Source organism: Lentinula edodes (genome assembly GCF_021015755.1).
Source record: "Lentinula edodes strain Le(Bin) 0899 ss11 chromosome Unknown C8R40scaffold_5, whole genome shotgun sequence".
Lineage (NCBI taxonomy): Eukaryota > Fungi > Basidiomycota > Agaricomycetes > Agaricales > Omphalotaceae > Lentinula > Lentinula edodes.
In genome coordinates this window covers 534,202-551,314 of record NW_025764311.1, presented here as the reverse complement: position 1 = coordinate 551,314, position 17,113 = coordinate 534,202, and the positions used below count along the sequence as shown (strand labels likewise).

Genomic DNA, 17,113 nt, shown 5'->3' with positions numbered 1-17,113 from the left:
CCTTCTAGAAATCTTAATATTAACGATTAACTACTATTAGTAGTATCTCTATATGTGTATTTTACTGAAGAGTTCAGGGAGAAGATGAATAGTCAATAAGTATGTCAACACTTTCGTTCGCAATTTGGGAGACACGTTCATCCCTTGGAAGGTACTCCATTCCTGATAGTCAACCAAGACGGCCGGGATGAAATGTCCGCCCACCACCTGCCACAAGCAGTAAGATCACGAAAAAATGAGTGTTCATCGCTCCTCACCGAGATACATTCGGCCCCTTGGTTAAGAGCACATCAATCCCAACATTGCATAACATTTCGCCGTATGGAAGATGATATAGATCTACGAGACTGATTTCCTGAGGAGGGACGAAGAGTTAGCGACCGACCACTGCCTATAATATCCAGATCTCACATTCCCAGCTAGGTACTTTCGACAACTAAGGATGGACTCGTACCCCTCCATATTGTTCGAAAGTTCCTGCAAAGCAGAGCCACTAATGGCGTCACTGGGAAGAAAGCCTTGTTGCCTGACTCAACTTCAGCACGCGAACAATTGTAGGCAAACGGGCGACACATACCGCTTCATGATCGTTTCGTACAATGCATTTTTCGCAAAAGGTTCAAAACTTTGGTTTTCCGCGTATTTGGCTTGTCCAAAGAGCTCTGTAGCCTGCGTATCAGTAGAATCCGGAATCAGCTTGGTCCCTCGTTCAGGATATCGTGTAGCGAGATATTGGCATATATTTCGACATCCATAGAGGATTATTCCATTGTCATCCTGTTGGTCGAACAATTCGTGAGTGGAAATAGAGAAAAAACCATTTAAACATACAATATGCGGTTGAGCATCGCTATTAGTCGGGTGCAGAGGATGAAGCTCGTAGCCGATCTGTTTTTCGTGCAGCACGACCGCGATCCGAGCTGTCGAACAACATCGAGAAGAACCATAGAGCTTCAGCATAGAGCCGGAACATTGTTCTTGGAGAGGCAACTCGAAATTATCGAGTAATAGGTTTTCACATTGGACCGGCGAAATCGTTCGGAAGTCGAAGAGCGCGTCATTTAATTGTGCAAGTGAGGCTGAAGTTAAGGCATCGTGGATCATAGTTGATAGATTGAGGTCCAGTTCTGATGTGTACAAGGTCGAGATTGGATCTGAACCAGAGTAGTAGGGAGATATTGGTGATATCGGCGAGGGAGTGGACACAGACGGAGTCGTAGAACTCGATGATGCATTCCACTCGCCTGATGGGGACGATGTCGCCGAAACTGGATAGTAGATGTCTCTGGAGAGTGAAGCCCGACGCGGATTTACAAGACAATTGTATCTAGAACCCGTTTAATCCTAAGCTGGTATCTCAAAAATTAGCGATGACCCTACCTGTTCTTCGCAGCAAGGCCAGTTCGTCCAGGAAAATATTGTTTCACCACCCTAGCCCACTTTCGACCGATCTCATTGACGACCTTGAGGAGAAGTTCATCCTGTGAATGTGAGGGTCAATGATCCACCGTTTCTATCAAAGTGAAGGTCTACCTCTTCTGACGTCCATTTGCTGCGATCGATAGCTGGATCCAGTGTATCCTTCCACCTTTTGGCACATTCTATAGGACGCGCAATCAATACATGGCCGAACAGAGAAAGAAACTCTGAAAAACTCACGATCGCTGTTTCTTCCAGGAACCATCTGTGCGATCCTACACCATCTAAAACAACTATTTGAGCATTGCAGAAGGCAACGGACAAAATGCATACCTAGGACCAAAAGCCTGCACACCAGCCCTCAATTGATCATCCTCTTCCTCGCTCCAAGCGCCCTTCGTAATTTTCACCTCAGCGCCAGCATGGGTACTTATCCAACGCTTTCGACAATCCTTGTTCGAGCGATTCGGAATATTTTTGGAAATAGTACACCAATTCAGAGGCTTATGTGACTTCAAGTCTTCTGTGCGAGTTGAAGTTAAAATCAAGATACACACATCGAACAAGCAATACAATAGATAAAAACAACACTCGACGAACCTCTTTTCACCGCTTCAATAAGCTGCTGATCTTCCTCTAAGGTCCAGGCTCTACGCTGACGGGCTAGCATAGTGTTGAGATGATGGAAAAGGGAAAGCAACGAGGGAGCCGCGAGAAAATTTGGCTTTGGAGCAAGTCGGTTATGTAGACCAACATCCAGCCAGTCTTGTTACTGTTGTATATGCAATTCGACTGAGAGAACAAAAGCATAATTGTTGTGATTGACAAAAGTAGTTATTATTCAAGAAGAGAAATCAAGACATGGTCAAGCACAAAGCAAAAGCATCTCCGCCGGCAAAGCGGCAATTTCGCGCGCATACATTACATATGAGCACGCCGTATAGTCTTTACTTTATACATTGGTGCAATTGGTGTATATGTAGGCACTATTACAGGCGCACCTAAAGGATGAAGTTGGGATGAAATGACAAGACAGAAAGCGAAAAGGGGGCGGGTTAAGGTGCGCTAATCGCTTGGGATTTCACCAAATTTATTGTTAAGATTTTTCTTACGAGATCCAATCTACTTCACTCTGTGCAGTCTTCATCGGTTCATAGAGACCATGCTGTTCCCCTAGGCCGTATGTGAGGTCCATGACTTTGAAAACGTCCGAGTTAATCTTCAGCTGTGTCGACACCGAAAATACATCAAACATAGTTCAAGACGCGGGATGAGTACTCACAAGTGCGATAACATCTTCCAACAAATGAGCTTGCCCTACCGCCATCCCCATTCCAGGAAGTGCGTAATTTGCATTCACGATATGCACATGGAAGTGATCTACAAAAGCAAAGATAAGCAATTATACCAATGGTAAGACGAAACTGAAAACTAGATACAAACAATAACTAGGCTGATAATGGATCCACATTCGAATGCCTCCGCGACCAATACCCCATTTATCACCCACAATCCTGTATGCTTCTTGCCGAATCGAAGTGAGTAGACTCAAGTGCACATCTCCGCGTAGATCACGTAGTGATCGTAGAGTTGGATCGCGTGCGATAGCGATGAGATACAAACTGTCAGTTGTATGAAGGTCCCACTTCATGTCGGGAAGGATGATGTAGTCAGATGAAGAGTACAGAACTTTGTCCTGCTCTGAGCGCCCAGCAAGAATTTCCGTCACCCTATCGAAGGTTGTCTTCTTTGCATAGACAAAGTTATCTAATCAACTTACCATCGTGTTCGTTCAGGAGGGAGATTGGCGATGTAGGGTGCTATAATTCGACGATAAAGTTCTGGAGTTTCCTGAACGAGAATAGATTTCTGCTTCGTGTACTGCATGCAAGGGTTGTCCGTGAGCATAAAAGATCTAGAGCACGCCGTTGCACGAACCTTTCTGACGTGGACATCGGTGGCAGGACATATCACATTGATTTTCACATCACCTTGAGGTTGTTTTATTTCTGAGGCTTGAGAAGATATCCAGGCAGCAAACCAGCTGTACTGTTCACTTAGACTACCGTCAAACCTTGAAATGGAAGACTTGTAACGACAACGCACAATGTCCGTCGATTCTATTAGTTCTGCCTTGTAGACCAGGTCGTTGAAGAACGAAGCGACATGCTCAGAAGCAAAAGCATTCCTTTCAATCAGGATGATTGCTCGGAGACGACGGTTCTCGGTGTCAGTGGATGCGTTCCATGTTGAAGGCAGATAACCAAGCAAAGTCAATCGACAGCGATCAGGTTCTGGAGATATTCAGATGAATGTGGCCTGGCGTTTAATGGATCTATGCATACCTTCGCTGAGTATTTCTGAAAGTTCAAAGGATTGTAAGATCGACAAATCCGGCATGAGTAAGTGATGGTCGAAAAACAAGTTATTACTTACAACCCTGAGGCCTTGAACGTCACTTTCAACAAGATATATCAATTTGAATTACATGTCCATTTGGTAGAGTACGAGCCACTTTTCGTGTATGAGGCGACTCCTACTGAACTAATGGCGTGAATACTTATGTCAAATGCAAAGCAAAAAAACAACGAAATGCTACGGTGGAAATAGAGAAACGAAATTGCCAGCAGGGTAAGTAAATAGAACGGCAGTTCTTCATCAAAACCCTTCACTCAACGCAAACCCACAGTCTACAGAGGATCTCCGTTCGGAATGTATGACGAGTGTTTATGACTTCCAGATGAGAATCGCAAGAGATCCAACGTAGAAATAGATGAAGTGTTTGGTTTCTGGAAGAGAGAAATACTTAGTCAAACAACGAGAAAAGAATCGAGACGGAAAAGGCTGGATGATTAGATGAACGAGAATCATAGAATGGCGAAGAATATTGATGTATACATAGATCGTCTGTAGACAGTGGCCAAGGAAGAGTTATGATCTGGAGCTCACCGTGGGTCACATAGCTCCCAAAGTTCTTTCCAACAACAACGTGCCATGTAGGACCATGTCTCCGGTCAAATTCCTTCTTGATCTGAGCAGCGATATCCTTCTCGATGTTGTACTTCTCCAGCGCCGCTGACGCGATGTCCACGCTCTCCTGCTGCATTTCCTCACTCATGTCCACGTTCTTGATTATTGCTTTGGGTACAGAAGCACCATCGGGAGCACCCTTCCCAGAGCCAGCATCTGTGGACGAAGAGGTGGGCGCGTCGAGTTTATCTGTCATCTTCGTCGAAAGAAGAAAACCGCTATGTCCAATACAGATCAGCCCAAACGGCTATTTAAGATGACAGAGGAAGATTACCTTGCGGAGACTGCAAGGACAGCGGAAGAGGGAGATTACAGAAGATGTCAGGAAAACGCGAGGCGATAATAAAACAGACCCAGCACGTGTTTTCGAGCGTCAAGACCAGCGCCTAATGAAAAGGTCGTTATAACTTACTATACAACTTAGATCGTCGCAGTACTCCATTCGAATTGAATCAAAAGATCTGCCGCTGCTTTATGGTACCTAAAACGAGCAAAGTCGAGGTCAACAGTCGGCGGCCGACTGATATAATTCGACCTTACCCGGCCGTACTGTTTGTCCATGGCCATTGCTAACCATTAGCCTTGGCCGCCTTGTCGGAATCTGCCTGTTTCCTGATAACTAGAAGTCCCGGAAGCACAGGTGGTACTTTTGAACGTAAGTGCAATGCCTTGAACACTCGGAGCGTTACATGTACAAGGTACGTGATCGACCACATTCTCAATCGTGGTAATACTCATGTTCAGGAGGACGAATCAAACTAGCAAGAGCCATTCAAGTAATTGATGATTGACACTCAGGCTATAATTAAAGAAAACAGTATCGCAACTTCGTTCAATTATCTTTTCAGATTCCCTTATCAGCTTTCGCTTGCGCGACTATCTCCGCAACGTCCGCTTGACGCACAGTGATATTGCAGCGGAATGTACTCGGTCGACTACCAAAACATAGATCAGACCGTGAATATACAGCAGCTGATTACTTACACGATGAGACCTTCTTTGCATTGGAGAGAATCCGGAAGGTCGGAATGGCCTCCTACATCTACTTCCGCAGTGATATTGAATGCCCAAAGCAAAAATGCAATATGAATGAACAAGCTATTGTTCGCTACATGCCGACCAATGCAGATTCTTTTATGCATGAGCATCGTGGATGGTTGAAAATGAGCTAGTTTTGTGTCTGTCCCCAGATTTAAGCATACCTTTTTCCGAAGCCATAGCTTGCATGACCCTCATCCCTGGTATCTACGATTGAAGACTCTAAATTTCCGTTTTCATCTAGGAATCTCCCAGGATTGAAATGTTCAGCATCGTCGCCGTAGATTGCCTTATCGTGGTGAAGCGACCTGGGGCCAAAGTAGTATATTAAACTTAACCGCAATGATTATGATGTAATTTCACCAGTTGTTTACGAAGCAGATCGTATCCTTGGGAAGCAGATATCCTTCGTAATAGTCGTCTTGAATAAGTCGATGAGGTAGTCCTGTCATGGGAAGCAGTGTGGGTATCTTGATCACTAGTATGATTCCATGAACTCACCTATCGGGGATACCCCTCTCCACCGCAAGATTTCTTTAACGGTAGCTCTTATATATGGTAGGTGCTCGTAGTCATCGAAAGTAGGAAGTCGGTACGGTCCAACAACACGGTCTACAGGGTATAAGCATTGCTAGTGACTACAACTAAATGTGAACCGCCTCACCAATTTCTTCTTGTGCTAGCCGCTGGGCTTCCGAATATAGGATCATCGCTTGCATGAACCAAGCAAGTTGACCAGCAGTCTGAAGGTCGTCAATCTTTTGCAAACATTTTGTCATAATTACTGACCGTTTCTGCTCCAGCTGAGCTATCGCCAAACTGAGCAACAAGAAAGGCCGATAAGAATGTCAACGTACTAAATTGAGGCAAGGTTCCAAGCTGCCTCAAAAAAACCCTTTACTCCAGTGTCTTGTAGCAGTTTTCCAGCTACACTCGTTGCCTCGTCACCCGCATTCTAATAACAAGTCAAACTACGTTGGAAATATAATCTCTTCAGTTCACTAACTATCTGCTTTTGCACATCATAAGACAACTTCTCGAACATGGCCGAATCTCGGATAAAAGAAGCTTCCGCATTTCGCCTCCACGCACACATCCATCTCGGAAGATGTTGCATCCATTTAAAGTATTTGAATTCGACCCAGAACGACCCGGGAGCAGCTGCCACAAGAAGTTCTCGGTTGAATTGGTCAACGAGAGGAATCAGTGGGTGACTGGAGTCTAACAACGGTGGCCATCCATAAATTATGGAGAGCGCGAGAGATGTGGATGCGCGCGAAAAATGATCAGCGAAATTCTCTGGATCGGTTAACATTTGGTGTAGCATAATGACAGACTCGGTCTCTTGATATGCAAAGTACTCTTTGACAGTCTGAGCACTCAAAGCCCTTCAATCATCGATTAGCTCGAGTAACTTATATTTATAAGTACTTACTCGTGGGCTCCTCGGCGTTGTCTTTTCCACAGGTCGTCTAATCGAGCAAAGCCCCAATGCATGCCACCAGTGAGCAGATTGAGAACAATGAGGTCGGGTCGATCTGAATAAATATTGGCTCGTCTATCAAGAAGGTCCGCCGCTGCTTTATGGGTTCCTAGGACAATCATATTCTGCCCCGCAATGTTAAGATAAACGATAGGTCCTATTGCGTGAATGAGTTTCAAGAAGATGTATATGCTTTATACTTGCCGTATTGCTCCCTCCACTTGTCGAAGGTCAGCCATGGTCGAGTTGTCGGAAGTTGGAGGAGATTCCCAAGGATGGGAATACCTGGAGGCCCCGGTGGTAGCTTGAAGCGTAGATGCAAGACCTTCAACATTCGAATTGTTACACCGAGAACCGCAACAGAGATTAACAGAGTATTCCACATCATAAATGAGCCCAGGAGTTGAAGCACGTAGGCCCAGTGACATTAGGCTTATATAGGCCGCCTTAGAGCGCATCGTCAGGTGTTTAGTTTGTGAGCTTGAATTTACCTCATATTACTAGACGCGTCGTTGTTTTTGCATGTTCGCAGTGGCATTGATGAATGCTGCTTCTTGGAACTTGACACGAGACATGGTACATTCAGCGGAAATAACAAGGGCTCAAAATGCTGGGCTACATGGGGAGACTTGATCGTGAGCGTTTTGCTAAGAACGGAGCTTCAGTTTTGTGCCAAGTTTGTCACACAATGAATCGGCACCTAAATACTCATAATATTCTCACAGTCGCTTCGCTCCGTTTATTTCATCGACTTGAACTGCCAACACTCGCTTTTTGCACTTCCACAATGTCACACTACGGCTCTACATTCTCAGTAGCAGGAATGTCTTCATCTACGAGCTCTCATCATAATCCCAACCTCAACAATTGGGGAAATTCAAACACAGGTAGTGGATTGGGTAGTTCCACTTTGGGCACGTCCTCCTTCGGTGACTCGCTTTCACAATCGAGGAGTCATTATCAGTCAGGTTATCTCATGGTGCGCTTCAAGCTATGCGAACTTGATTCGATATTTAACTGCCTCTCGTAGTCTGCCTCGCAAGCCAATGTTCGCATTGAATTTCTTTGTACAAGGACACGTTCTCGATTGACTCTCCCTGATCAGAATTTACCGCAAGGTAATCAACGCGTAGATGAACTGCCAGTGGTTCAAACGAAAGCGAAAATAAACCAAGCTTTGTTACGAGGCTCGGCCGATGATTTTGGAATGGATTCGATGTTTGAAAACAAGAAGTGAGTGACATAGTTACAAAATACGCGTCTGCATTCAGAATTTTCTTTCAGTCGTCAACGACAACCTCTGACAGATGAAGATGCACCTCCTATGCAGTCAGTAAACGACATACCTAACGAAGCATTCTCGAATCACTTTCAGTCCAAGGTAATACCTAATGTGGCACATCTTTCTACATCTGTGTTAATGTCCTTATTTTTAGTCTTCTATGTCGCAACCCTCGATGTTTTCCTCTACACGGACGCGTACACCTCCCGCTCCTCGTTCTTCGTCCTCCGCACCTTTGTACGTTATTGTGTTCGGATACCCTGCCGACAAATACAGCGTCACTGTCGAATATTTCAAGTCGTTAGGTGACACCACGGATGCAGATCCAAATACTGAGATCGTAAACTGCTTCAGAATCGGATATCACGATCCTGGGGAGGCTATGAGGGCGGTCCGCAAAAATGGTGAGATACTGGGTGGAAGCTGGATGGTGGGTGCTAAATGGGCTGTACGTGCATTCGTTCTCTAGGGCTCGACGAATTTGTTAAACTTTTCTTCTGTAGGATCCTGCCCAGGCAGAAGCTGTAATACGTCAACCAATTCATCGATCGAGCCTTTCCGGAACACTCCCACGAGAAGACTTAGGCTCCTCAAACGCAATGGTTGTTGATGAGCCTCCACCGTCTCAAGCTGCTCCTATGGTAGGAACACCTATCAGGCTTGCTCCTTCTGCCTCTGCTTTCAGGAAAACTGGGGCAACCCCAAAACCTCCGAACACACCAAAAACGACCACTCCCGCGCTGCCTCCTTCCGGTGGGCCATCACCGAGCAAAGGGCTAGTGGGCCAAGTGTCCGACTTGATATTCGGGTGGTAGCTTAGTGCATGTTTCAGACAATCTTTTGAAATCAACTGAGTTCATCACGCTATGATCAAGCTATTGATACACGAATTTCATTCAATTAAAAGTACAAATTGTCCCCTACGGTACAGTGGATGCGTCGCATAGTCGTCAAGCCTACACACCGATCATGAGCAAGAGTCGAAAGCATTGGAATATAGCAAAACTTACTTGCAACATGATGATGAAGATCCTCAGAATAGTTGGCTCATAATACGGACTTTTTAACGGCTGCAAAAAATTACAATTCTAGCAAAGTTAAAACATTTGTACAATGAGGTACTCACAGAAGAGAGAGCGTCAGGTCACCGTGTACCCGAGCCTTCAATTCAACCGCAACATCCAAATTCAGATCCAGTCTAAGCTTCAGAGGCTTGTCACCTCCACTGCCTTCGTCATCGTCTTGCTTCTTTCCGCCACCTGCGACCTGGCCTACCTGACCAACAGCATTCTTAGCGGTGTTTGCGACCTGATTACCGGTGTCCTCTATTTCTTCAACACCAGGAAGACCACCGCCTTTCCTGCCACCTCCTCGTCGACGTCGACGCGCCAAGCTACTGGCGCTGCTAGCATCCGAGTCATCGCCTGACGCACTGAGGCTACGGGCGGTTTGGCTCCTCCCTCGTCGACGAGACTGGGAACGTTGTTGCTGACGTGCGGGTGGTGGACCAGAAGAAGGGGAACGAGAATGAGGACCTGTTGGGTCTGACATGATTTGTGTTTCGTTTGAGTCGTAAAGTAGTGATGAGTCGGTGGTAAATAATCGATTAGTGGGTTGGTTCAGTGATAGTTTTTCTTGAAAGAGAAAATTCACTAAGTGACGATGGTGGCCTTATATTTCCCATCGGAAGGTGGAGTACTCCATTGATTGCGCAAGGTATGAGTTCATCTTACGCTTTGATGTTGGTTTCTCAACTCGTCGATGACATAGGAGCTTTTGATTGTTCCTTAAGTTGTGGCGCACACAGTCCAGTTGCCCGAACCTCCTCTTTGAACGCTGTACTTCAACATTTAAAAACTTGATTTCTGACTTAGAGGGAAAACCCTCCTGTATCAGCACCTTCAAGTTGCTGCATCGTCGCGCATGGCCTTCAGTGGTGGGACTGTAAAATCACCGTGAGGCACACAACTACAAAAACCATTTAGCATCACCATGATATCACATCTCATATTGGGAACTTGAAGTGGGGCTTACCAGAAGCATAAGTATAACTACTGACTCTATAGTCCGTGCACTCACAAAACCCCCCCTCAAATTTTAACCATGTCACAAAGCGATATTCACGAGTTTCAAAATCCCGCCGATATTGATATTCCAAAGACGGGTGCTGGCATGGGCAGCGTCGCTGGCGGTGGGAGCTCCACAACAGGCGACAGCCGCACAGAAGAGCAGAAAGAAGCCGACAACAAGCTCGCTGAGCGTTTGTCTGCTCTCATCGAAGACGCCAACTCCCGTGTTGTCCCTCTCTGCAAGATGATTCGAAAGGTGAGTTCATATTTTGACCAGTATTCATCATTGAACGCAGAATAATTGATAATGAGTCGTAGCATATCGAGAATATGGATGCAAGAAAAGATGACGACAAAGACGAGGATGAACTCATTCGACAAGTCAAACCTCTGCTTCAGCAGGCCGAGAAGATTCTTGGTGAGACAGAGGGTATGGTGAAGGGCGCAGATCCCGATAATCGCCTGTCGAACAGGGCCAAACGTCATGCCGAATCTCATACTGCAACGCCAGAAGAACAGCGACTTGCAGCTGCGCTGAAAGTGGTGCTGTCTTGTCTTCCTCAGCAATCGCGATCTGGAGATTGACTCCTTTCCGTTTCGCAGATGCTCGAAGAAGTTGGTGGTACCATCGAATGGGCTAGGAATAAACTTGATAGTTTTCCTAAAGCAAAGAGGGATCTTGGGCCCTTGTTGGATGCCCTCGGCCGTAAGCTTTCGAACTTGTTTTCCTTTCATGATTGTTCACCACTGTCACAGAACCACTCACTCAAATTGTCGGTGGTGTTATGCTTCTCCTAACCGGTGTTCTAAATCTTCTCGGTAAACTTTTGAGCGGGCTGGGACTTGACTCACTCTTGAAGGGTATTGTTGCTGCAACCGTAAGCATTCACTCACACTAGATAAACTTCAATTTTGCTTATCGCAGTGCACAGGGCCTTGACAAAATATACAACTCGCTGGGATTAGGCAAGTGGTTGAATGGGAAGTGATGACCTGATGTTTTTCAATTGGAAAGCTAGGACTCTCAGTAGATCAGTGACCTGTATATTGATAGTCTACAAGCAACGAACTTGACAGTAATTAACGTACCGCAAATCGACATATTATCTTCTGTTGGCGAGAATGTGCTAAAGTAGGAAAAAGAATGCTACAGTCATTATGTACTTCAATGTTAGTTTACTTATTACAGGTGAATGATTATAAATACACGACAAAGATTCCATGTCCAGCAGCGAGAAATTTAAAGCAAGCGAAAATGAGAACACTGACACGCCTACGTGCGCAAGAACCTAGAGAATGCATTCTGAATTGCCACTTTCTTCATGATAGTAGGCTCTGGCGCTGAAAGATCATCCGACGTTAGGCAACAGATATCAAGAGCGGAATAGAAAAACGTACGATCAGCCAAGTTTTCGTCTTTGACCTTTCGTTTGATAGTGTCCATCACCTCACTCACTCCCGACCGATCCAAATCGCCGCGAGCTTTAATCAATCCCTCCACAAAAGCAAGATTGGGCCCGTGCTTCTTGGCAAAGGACCAGTACGAAAGGAAAACGATCTCCTTCGATGCCTCTAGTATACCTAATATTAGGTCCAGCACCTCGAAGTACTCCTCCATATCCTTCTGCGACTTGTAGTTGAGGAACAACCTGAACGCATCATCGACGTCGTCCTTTATGCGTTCTGTCGCGGCTGGGATCTTCAGTTTGGGAGAGTTGGCAAGCGCGTTGAGGTAAACGAGTAGGAAGGCATCAATGAGATCCTCCACAAGGAGTTCGAATAAGGAAGGGTTTAAAAATTCCTTATAGTCATCCATGTAATCCCGGATGGTTTCGACGATCTGAGCAAGTATACCATCGTACCACGGAGGCTGGAACAGATTCTTTGTCACAGGCTTCAAGTCGTTGAAGATCATATCGATGAGGGTCTGCGTACACTTCTTCGCCACGTCGAGATATCCATCGATAGCATCGTTGAGTTTTTCGTTCATTTGGACACGATACTTTTCCGACACCAGGGGTTCAAGTCGCGCCAAGAGCGCTTCGGCATAGTCGGCAGACTTCAGCATGTCATTTGCAAGTGCAATGACATATTCTACCAATCCGGGGGCGATTTCTTCTGGCTTTTCGACCTGCTTCTTGTATTCCTGCTCTACTGTTTTGACCCACTGCTCCTGCATCCCCCGCATGACGCGGTTACTCTCAGCAACGACGCGAGCAAGGATAGCACCCTGACCACTCTCTGTGGCTAGGTCAATCTGCTGGTTGACCATCTGGAAGAGGATACCGGCGCCGCCCTGAGTGGCGTATTGGCCATCAGCGTCGACTTCCAGAGGATCTTGACGAGAAACAAATTCTTCGAGCTCCGTTTTCATCATGTTCGATGACCATTCGTCGAGTTTCTTGATGATGACCTGGAGATAGTCTTCTATAAGAGACTGCTCCTTGCCATCAAGAAGCGGTGGTTCGAGAAGATCTGGCGGAACTTCAAGCTCCCTCATATCCTTCTTGTATTGTTTCAGCCACTCGAACAGGGCAAGCAGGACATTTGCTCCGGGCTCAGACGCAACGATCCTGTTGATTTGTACATTCAACGCCTTGTGATATTCTCTGATGTATAAGGAGTATATGTCATATTCTGCCGGGAAGCATGGAACGACGTCGGACTGGATGCGAATGATGTCTGCGTACATCCACTGAATATTTTCCAGAAATGCCATGGGATCGTTCTCGTCCTGTTTGTAAGCCCGTTCGAACTTGGCCTTGATAGAGTCAGCTATGGCCTTGGTGATTTTGGAACGATAGTGTTTAATGACTCGAGCATTGGCTAGCATGGATTTAAATTTTGAGGCGGCATCGAGTTTCGCAGCTTTCTTGACAAGTCGGATAGCTATGGCCTGATTGGAAAAACATAAGCTTTATTTAAGAATAAAGATATTCCAAGTCTACCTTCTCGTCTTCTCTTCCCTCCATCTCCGCAATTTTGATCAGTCTAACAATGACATGACCATTTCCTTCGCGCACTATATCCAAAACATTACCCGCTAGATCGATAATGTACTGATCAAACTGCTCAATGACAGTGTGCAATCGCTCGAACCGTCGTACGAGGTATATCCGTGCATCCGAGGACGCCTTTTTTGCTTGATGCATCGTCTGATTTCGGAAAGCTTCGAGCTGTTTAAGATAGTAGTGAATGACAAGGAGATTTGGAGCAGGGCCTGTTATATTTGCACTGTCGTCGTCGAGCATATATCCGATCTCGGAAAGCTTGGACTCCATATCTAACAGATTGTTTACCATTTCCTCTGTTTGAACGAAATTTCGATGTACCATCGATACCTGAAAAGTCCATGAACGGTGGGTCTATAGCAGTAAGAATAACAACATACTCGACTAATTTGGTCGAACGTTGCGACCTGAGTCTGAGGGTCGCTACACTCTCTATCGATGATTACCATTTCGTCCTTAATAGCCTGCACATTGGCCCTAGTGGATAGCAATTTTCTCAATCCTTCCCTAGTTGCTTGCAACTGCTCTTTCACACCGCTCTTTAGCCTCGCATCTATCGAGGCCTTTTCCTTCTCCAACTTCTTCCTGTACGCCGATACTTTCACCAGATCATCCGGAGATTGAAGATATTCGCCGATAGCTTGAGCCGCAGAGACGGGAGCTGCAGCCATAATAGTAATTGGGAGAGATTCTAAATCATTTGGCAATGGGAGTGAAAAGTGTAAATGCTGAGCTTTCATACACGTGGCTATGTGAAGATACAATTCGAAACTTTATTGTGGTCTTCCCACATGTTGCTGTTGTACGCAAAGGGATCTCGTCTTTTGTCTAAATTATTCAGAAATGCTTCATTAAACAAGCCCCCTCGAAGATTTTTGTCGACCATTCACGAAGATTACGACGTGGTCATAGTCGGCGGAGGCCCTGCTGGACTTGCCCTTGCCAATGCCCTTGGTACGCGTCTTTCCTTGTTCTCCAGACGAGTCTTCATCAGACAACATATAGGATCCAAGGAGGAACTTCAAAATAACTTGAAAATTGCACTGGTCGAAGCTGGTGACTTGTCCAAAGTTCGCGACTGGTCACCTCCAACCGACACCTTTTCTAATCGTGTTGTATCTCTCACAAATGCTTCCCAAGCTTTCCTCAAAGGCACGGAGTCATCCGTCTTACTACTCATTTACTGCGCCTCTGACTCTGTCATATAGACATCGGCTCCTGGGACCATGTCGAACAACAAAGAACGGCTGCAGTGGAAGAAATGCAGGTATCCAGCAGCACCATCTGCAGGAATTCATCAGTCCTGACTTAGTAGCAGGTTTGGGACGGTATCTCGGATGCTAGGATCACTTTCTCCACGTCCGAACTAGGATTGTCCACTGCAGACCATTCAGGCATGGCGCGACTAACTGAAACTCTCAATCTACAACGAGCTCTCCTCCGTCATCTGAAATCGATACATACTGTTCAAATCATAGACAAGAATAAAGTTCAATCTATCACTGTCGATGAAAAACCGGGCAGTTGGCCAACGGTCCACTTGGATACTGGACGAGCTTTGAAGACCAGGCTTCTAGTGAGTTTCCGCAGCGAATGGGAACAACAACCCTGATGGTGTCACAGATTGGCGCTGATGGACCGAATTCTCCAGTTCGTTCATTCGCAAAGATACCATCTTATGGCTGGTCGTACGACACCCAAGCCATCGTTTGCACTATGGAGCATCCACCCAAAGGACCATTCCTCGGACCAAACACCACTGCATACCAAAGATTCCTCCCTACAGGGCCTATCGCTTTCCTACCAATATCTGCAACCGTATCATCCCTAGTATGGTCTACTAAACCCGCTCTCTCCACGGCGCTCAAAGCGTGCGATCCATCCGTCCTAGCTCGAATGATCAACGCCGCCTTCCGCCTACCAGACGTCTCAATACGTTACCTCCACGGTCGTATCCTTGAAGCTCACGAAGCTGGGAACCCGATGACAGACGAGGAGATTAATGCGGAAATTGTTTGGAGAGAGAAATCCCATTCAATTGATGCAACATCTGCGTATTCCTCAATCACTCCTGACGTTTCCTCGAATACCAGAGTACCACCCTCGGATTCCGAAATGGTTCCCCCGATCGTTACATCAATCCAAGCAGGAACAATAGCCTCCTTCCCGCTTCGTTACGCCCATACTGAGACGTATACTGGGGAAGGCTTAGGCAGTCGTACCGTTCTCGTCGGCGATGCTGCTCATACAATCCATCCTCTAGCTGGACATGGATTGAACCTAGGTCTTGGCGACGTTGAATGTCTTGCTAGATGCATAACCGAGGCCGTACTGCGGGGAGGGGACATCGGTTCGTCCCTCTTTAATGTTTAAATCATGTTCAGCATCTCATCGGTTCTTTTGAAAAAGGTTCCTACACTGCTCTTCTCCCATACACTCAAGAACGCTACATTGAAAACCACAAAATCATGTCCGCTTGCGACAAGTTGCACAAAATATACGGTACCTCTTCTGGTCCACTCGTTCAACTGCGTTCTGTTGGTCTAGAAGTCTTGAACGAGCTTGATTCCATCAAAGCTGCCATCATGATGTCTGCAGGCTCCGTATCACAGACCAATGACAAATACTTGTCATATAACGGTGATTTTCGAACCATGGTGTTTAACGTTGCTGCCAAGGGCGTGGAAAACATCAATACGGTGGCGCAAGTCGCACAGATAATTCGAGGTGGGCTTGGGGGGCTTGCGGTGAATGCGATACAGAATTTGGCCAAAGCTACGTCCTCTTATCAGCTGCCTCGGAAGGATGTGTCATAGCACAAACGATGTGTCATAGCACAAACGATGTGTCATAGCACAAACGATGTGTCATAGCACACTCCAAGACTGTTAAATACCACTTTTTAGAAATGCATGTAGCATTCGAACATTACATATTCCATCTCAAGGGCAAGAATCATATCTTAAGAGCACAATACACACGACTAGCCTTTCTACAAAATTTCGTAAGTTCAAGACCATATAAGGAATCCATCCTAGCTTTTCTTTCTGCCACTTATACAACAAGCAAGCAAGCTGCTCCAAAAAAAAGACGGGAGCATCAAGACTATTCCGAATTCTAATATCGGAATCTGCATACCTCATATGGAAGCTGAGATGTGATTCATGTGAACGAGTTACTGTATTGGCGGAAAAAACATTACATTGAACCAGATAAAAAATAAATGGTTCTGGACTATTGAAAACAGATTTTTTGCATACACAACCAGACCTTCGGATAAGCGTGGGCTGATTGATGTCAAACAACCCGGGGATGAAATTTCATTTCGTCCCCAGGCTCACATATTATAACCCAGGTTTGAATTTATGTAATTGGTACTAGGCTGTATGTTTTTTACAAACCTCGCTTCATATAATATCTGTTAGCCCTTGGGATGAATGGCAGTCAAAAATCAATGACACATTGTGAGGACATACAGTGATGCACAAATCAAATCCACACCCCCCGATTTGGAAGGCCTTATGTCACCAGCCCAGAACCGTATGGTGCAATCGGGTATAACACAACCAATTTGGAACAACTGAATTATCTCACGTGAATTTACCTCAATTTTTTATCCCTATTACAGAAATGCATATAATGATAAAGGGAACAAAACTGTAAGACCGATTTTTGATACCTTCAAAATTGATGAAGTAAGTTCCCACCAAATGGCGCATCTCCAAAATGGGAAGCTATTAGGGTTAGGGTTGTGCTTATAATCCATTCACTCTTTTTATTG

General features: G+C 45.6%; 10 protein-coding genes across 10 annotated transcripts; 3 read left to right on the top strand and 7 right to left on the bottom strand.

The window, feature by feature from the left end:
* Window positions 1-137: 137 nt before the first annotated feature.
* Window positions 138-960, bottom strand: C8R40DRAFT_1036774 (glutathione S-transferase; the record flags this gene model as incomplete). Its single annotated transcript, XM_046223611.1, has 4 exons — window positions 138-207; window positions 258-355; window positions 412-526; window positions 572-960. 4 exons carry the CDS (start codon window positions 958-960, stop codon window positions 138-140), a joined length of 672 nt encoding a protein of 223 aa, XP_046090063.1.
* A 280-nt stretch (window positions 961-1,240) lies between these two features.
* Window positions 1,241-2,312, bottom strand: C8R40DRAFT_691492 (transcription factor, Myb superfamily). Its single transcript, XM_046235884.1, has 5 exons — window positions 2,020-2,312; window positions 1,753-1,942; window positions 1,660-1,703; window positions 1,534-1,601; window positions 1,241-1,481 (listed from the first exon to the last, which is right to left on the bottom strand). The coding sequence occupies exons 1-5, from the start codon at window positions 2,087-2,089 to the stop codon at window positions 1,377-1,379; spliced, it is 477 nt and encodes a 158-aa protein (XP_046090062.1). The 5' UTR covers window positions 2,090-2,312; the 3' UTR covers window positions 1,241-1,376.
* A 6-nt stretch (window positions 2,313-2,318) lies between these two features.
* C8R40DRAFT_1088177 (scavenger mRNA decapping enzyme) lies at window positions 2,319-3,912 on the bottom strand. Its single transcript, XM_046227399.1, has 7 exons — window positions 3,765-3,912; window positions 3,526-3,713; window positions 3,358-3,468; window positions 3,200-3,300; window positions 2,863-3,149; window positions 2,702-2,799; window positions 2,319-2,644 (listed from the first exon to the last, which is right to left on the bottom strand). The coding sequence occupies exons 1-7, from the start codon at window positions 3,817-3,819 to the stop codon at window positions 2,528-2,530; spliced, it is 957 nt and encodes a 318-aa protein (XP_046090061.1). The 5' UTR covers window positions 3,820-3,912; the 3' UTR covers window positions 2,319-2,527.
* C8R40DRAFT_1088174 (outer dynein arm light chain 8) lies at window positions 3,879-4,830 on the bottom strand. The gene is made up of 3 exons (XM_046227398.1): window positions 4,724-4,830; window positions 4,369-4,667; window positions 3,879-4,208 (listed from the first exon to the last, which is right to left on the bottom strand). Exons 2-3 carry the CDS (start codon window positions 4,643-4,645, stop codon window positions 4,147-4,149), a joined length of 339 nt encoding a protein of 112 aa, XP_046090060.1. The 5' UTR covers window positions 4,646-4,667; window positions 4,724-4,830; the 3' UTR covers window positions 3,879-4,146.
* A 463-nt stretch (window positions 4,831-5,293) lies between these two features.
* C8R40DRAFT_1166934 (cytochrome P450) lies at window positions 5,294-7,398 on the bottom strand (the record flags this gene model as incomplete). Its single annotated transcript, XM_046230931.1, has 11 exons — window positions 5,294-5,384; window positions 5,434-5,580; window positions 5,652-5,795; window positions 5,851-5,932; window positions 5,989-6,099; window positions 6,152-6,230; window positions 6,277-6,295; window positions 6,345-6,442; window positions 6,494-6,875; window positions 6,923-7,095; window positions 7,171-7,398. 11 exons carry the CDS (start codon window positions 7,396-7,398, stop codon window positions 5,294-5,296), a joined length of 1,554 nt encoding a protein of 517 aa, XP_046090059.1.
* Window positions 7,399-7,701: 303 nt separating this feature from the next.
* On the top strand, window positions 7,702-9,168 carry C8R40DRAFT_1088168 (uncharacterized protein). The gene is made up of 6 exons (XM_046227397.1): window positions 7,702-7,949; window positions 8,001-8,018; window positions 8,076-8,203; window positions 8,255-8,351; window positions 8,407-8,700; window positions 8,756-9,168. The coding sequence occupies exons 1-6, from the start codon at window positions 7,758-7,760 to the stop codon at window positions 9,065-9,067; spliced, it is 1,041 nt and encodes a 346-aa protein (XP_046090058.1). The 5' UTR covers window positions 7,702-7,757; the 3' UTR covers window positions 9,068-9,168.
* A 34-nt stretch (window positions 9,169-9,202) lies between these two features.
* Window positions 9,203-9,803, bottom strand: C8R40DRAFT_1066706 (uncharacterized protein; the record flags this gene model as incomplete). The annotated part of the gene is made up of 3 exons (XM_046225808.1): window positions 9,203-9,208; window positions 9,263-9,311; window positions 9,379-9,803. 3 exons carry the CDS (start codon window positions 9,801-9,803, stop codon window positions 9,203-9,205), a joined length of 480 nt encoding a protein of 159 aa, XP_046090057.1.
* A 621-nt stretch (window positions 9,804-10,424) lies between these two features.
* Window positions 10,425-11,310, top strand: C8R40DRAFT_1036963 (uncharacterized protein; the record flags this gene model as incomplete). Its single annotated transcript, XM_046223630.1, has 5 exons — window positions 10,425-10,577; window positions 10,640-10,864; window positions 10,925-11,027; window positions 11,078-11,199; window positions 11,254-11,310. The coding sequence occupies 5 exons, from the start codon at window positions 10,425-10,427 to the stop codon at window positions 11,308-11,310; spliced, it is 660 nt and encodes a 219-aa protein (XP_046090056.1).
* A 284-nt stretch (window positions 11,311-11,594) lies between these two features.
* Window positions 11,595-14,003, bottom strand: C8R40DRAFT_1066704 (exocyst complex component Sec6; the record flags this gene model as incomplete). Its single annotated transcript, XM_046225807.1, has 4 exons — window positions 11,595-11,662; window positions 11,720-13,217; window positions 13,270-13,662; window positions 13,713-14,003. The coding sequence occupies 4 exons, from the start codon at window positions 14,001-14,003 to the stop codon at window positions 11,595-11,597; spliced, it is 2,250 nt and encodes a 749-aa protein (XP_046090055.1).
* Window positions 14,004-14,091: 88 nt separating this feature from the next.
* Window positions 14,092-16,208, top strand: C8R40DRAFT_1088163 (uncharacterized protein). Its single transcript, XM_046227396.1, has 6 exons — window positions 14,092-14,286; window positions 14,338-14,484; window positions 14,541-14,599; window positions 14,651-14,908; window positions 14,956-15,682; window positions 15,742-16,208. The coding sequence occupies exons 1-6, from the start codon at window positions 14,124-14,126 to the stop codon at window positions 16,146-16,148; spliced, it is 1,761 nt and encodes a 586-aa protein (XP_046090054.1). The 5' UTR covers window positions 14,092-14,123; the 3' UTR covers window positions 16,149-16,208.
* Window positions 16,209-17,113: the final 905 nt, after the last annotated feature.

Coding starts and splice junctions, on each gene's coding strand:
- C8R40DRAFT_691492 (XM_046235884.1), bottom strand. CDS start 2,089: ATGCTAGCCCGTCAGCGTAGAGCCTGGACCTTAGAGGAAGATCAGCAG. Junction 1,602..1,659: donor TCCTGGAAGAAACAGCGATC/GTGAGTTTTTCA, acceptor CGCGTCCTATAG/AATGTGCCAAAAGGTGGAAG. Junction 1,482..1,533: donor GCAAATGGACGTCAGAAGAG/GTAGACCTTCAC, acceptor TCACATTCACAG/GATGAACTTCTCCTCAAGGT.
- C8R40DRAFT_1088168 (XM_046227397.1), top strand. CDS start 7,758: ATGTCACACTACGGCTCTACATTCTCAGTAGCAGGAATGTCTTCATCT. Junction 8,204..8,254: donor TCGATGTTTGAAAACAAGAA/GTGAGTGACATA, acceptor ATTTTCTTTCAG/TCGTCAACGACAACCTCTGA. Junction 8,352..8,406: donor CGAATCACTTTCAGTCCAAG/GTAATACCTAAT, acceptor CCTTATTTTTAG/TCTTCTATGTCGCAACCCTC.
- C8R40DRAFT_1088163 (XM_046227396.1), top strand. CDS start 14,124: ATGTTGCTGTTGTACGCAAAGGGATCTCGTCTTTTGTCTAAATTATTC. Junction 14,287..14,337: donor TGCCCTTGCCAATGCCCTTG/GTACGCGTCTTT, acceptor GACAACATATAG/GATCCAAGGAGGAACTTCAA. Junction 14,600..14,650: donor CTGCAGTGGAAGAAATGCAG/GTATCCAGCAGC, acceptor ACTTAGTAGCAG/GTTTGGGACGGTATCTCGGA.
- C8R40DRAFT_1088174 (XM_046227398.1), bottom strand. CDS start 4,645: ATGACAGATAAACTCGACGCGCCCACCTCTTCGTCCACAGATGCTGGC. Junction 4,209..4,368: donor TGGGAGCTATGTGACCCACG/GTGAGCTCCAGA, acceptor TCTCTCTTCCAG/AAACCAAACACTTCATCTAT.
- C8R40DRAFT_1088177 (XM_046227399.1), bottom strand. CDS start 3,819: ATGCCGGATTTGTCGATCTTACAATCCTTTGAACTTTCAGAAATACTC. Junction 3,714..3,764: donor TTCAGAAATACTCAGCGAAG/GTATGCATAGAT, acceptor GAATATCTCCAG/AACCTGATCGCTGTCGATTG. Junction 3,301..3,357: donor CCGATGTCCACGTCAGAAAG/GTTCGTGCAACG, acceptor CCTTGCATGCAG/TACACGAAGCAGAAATCTAT.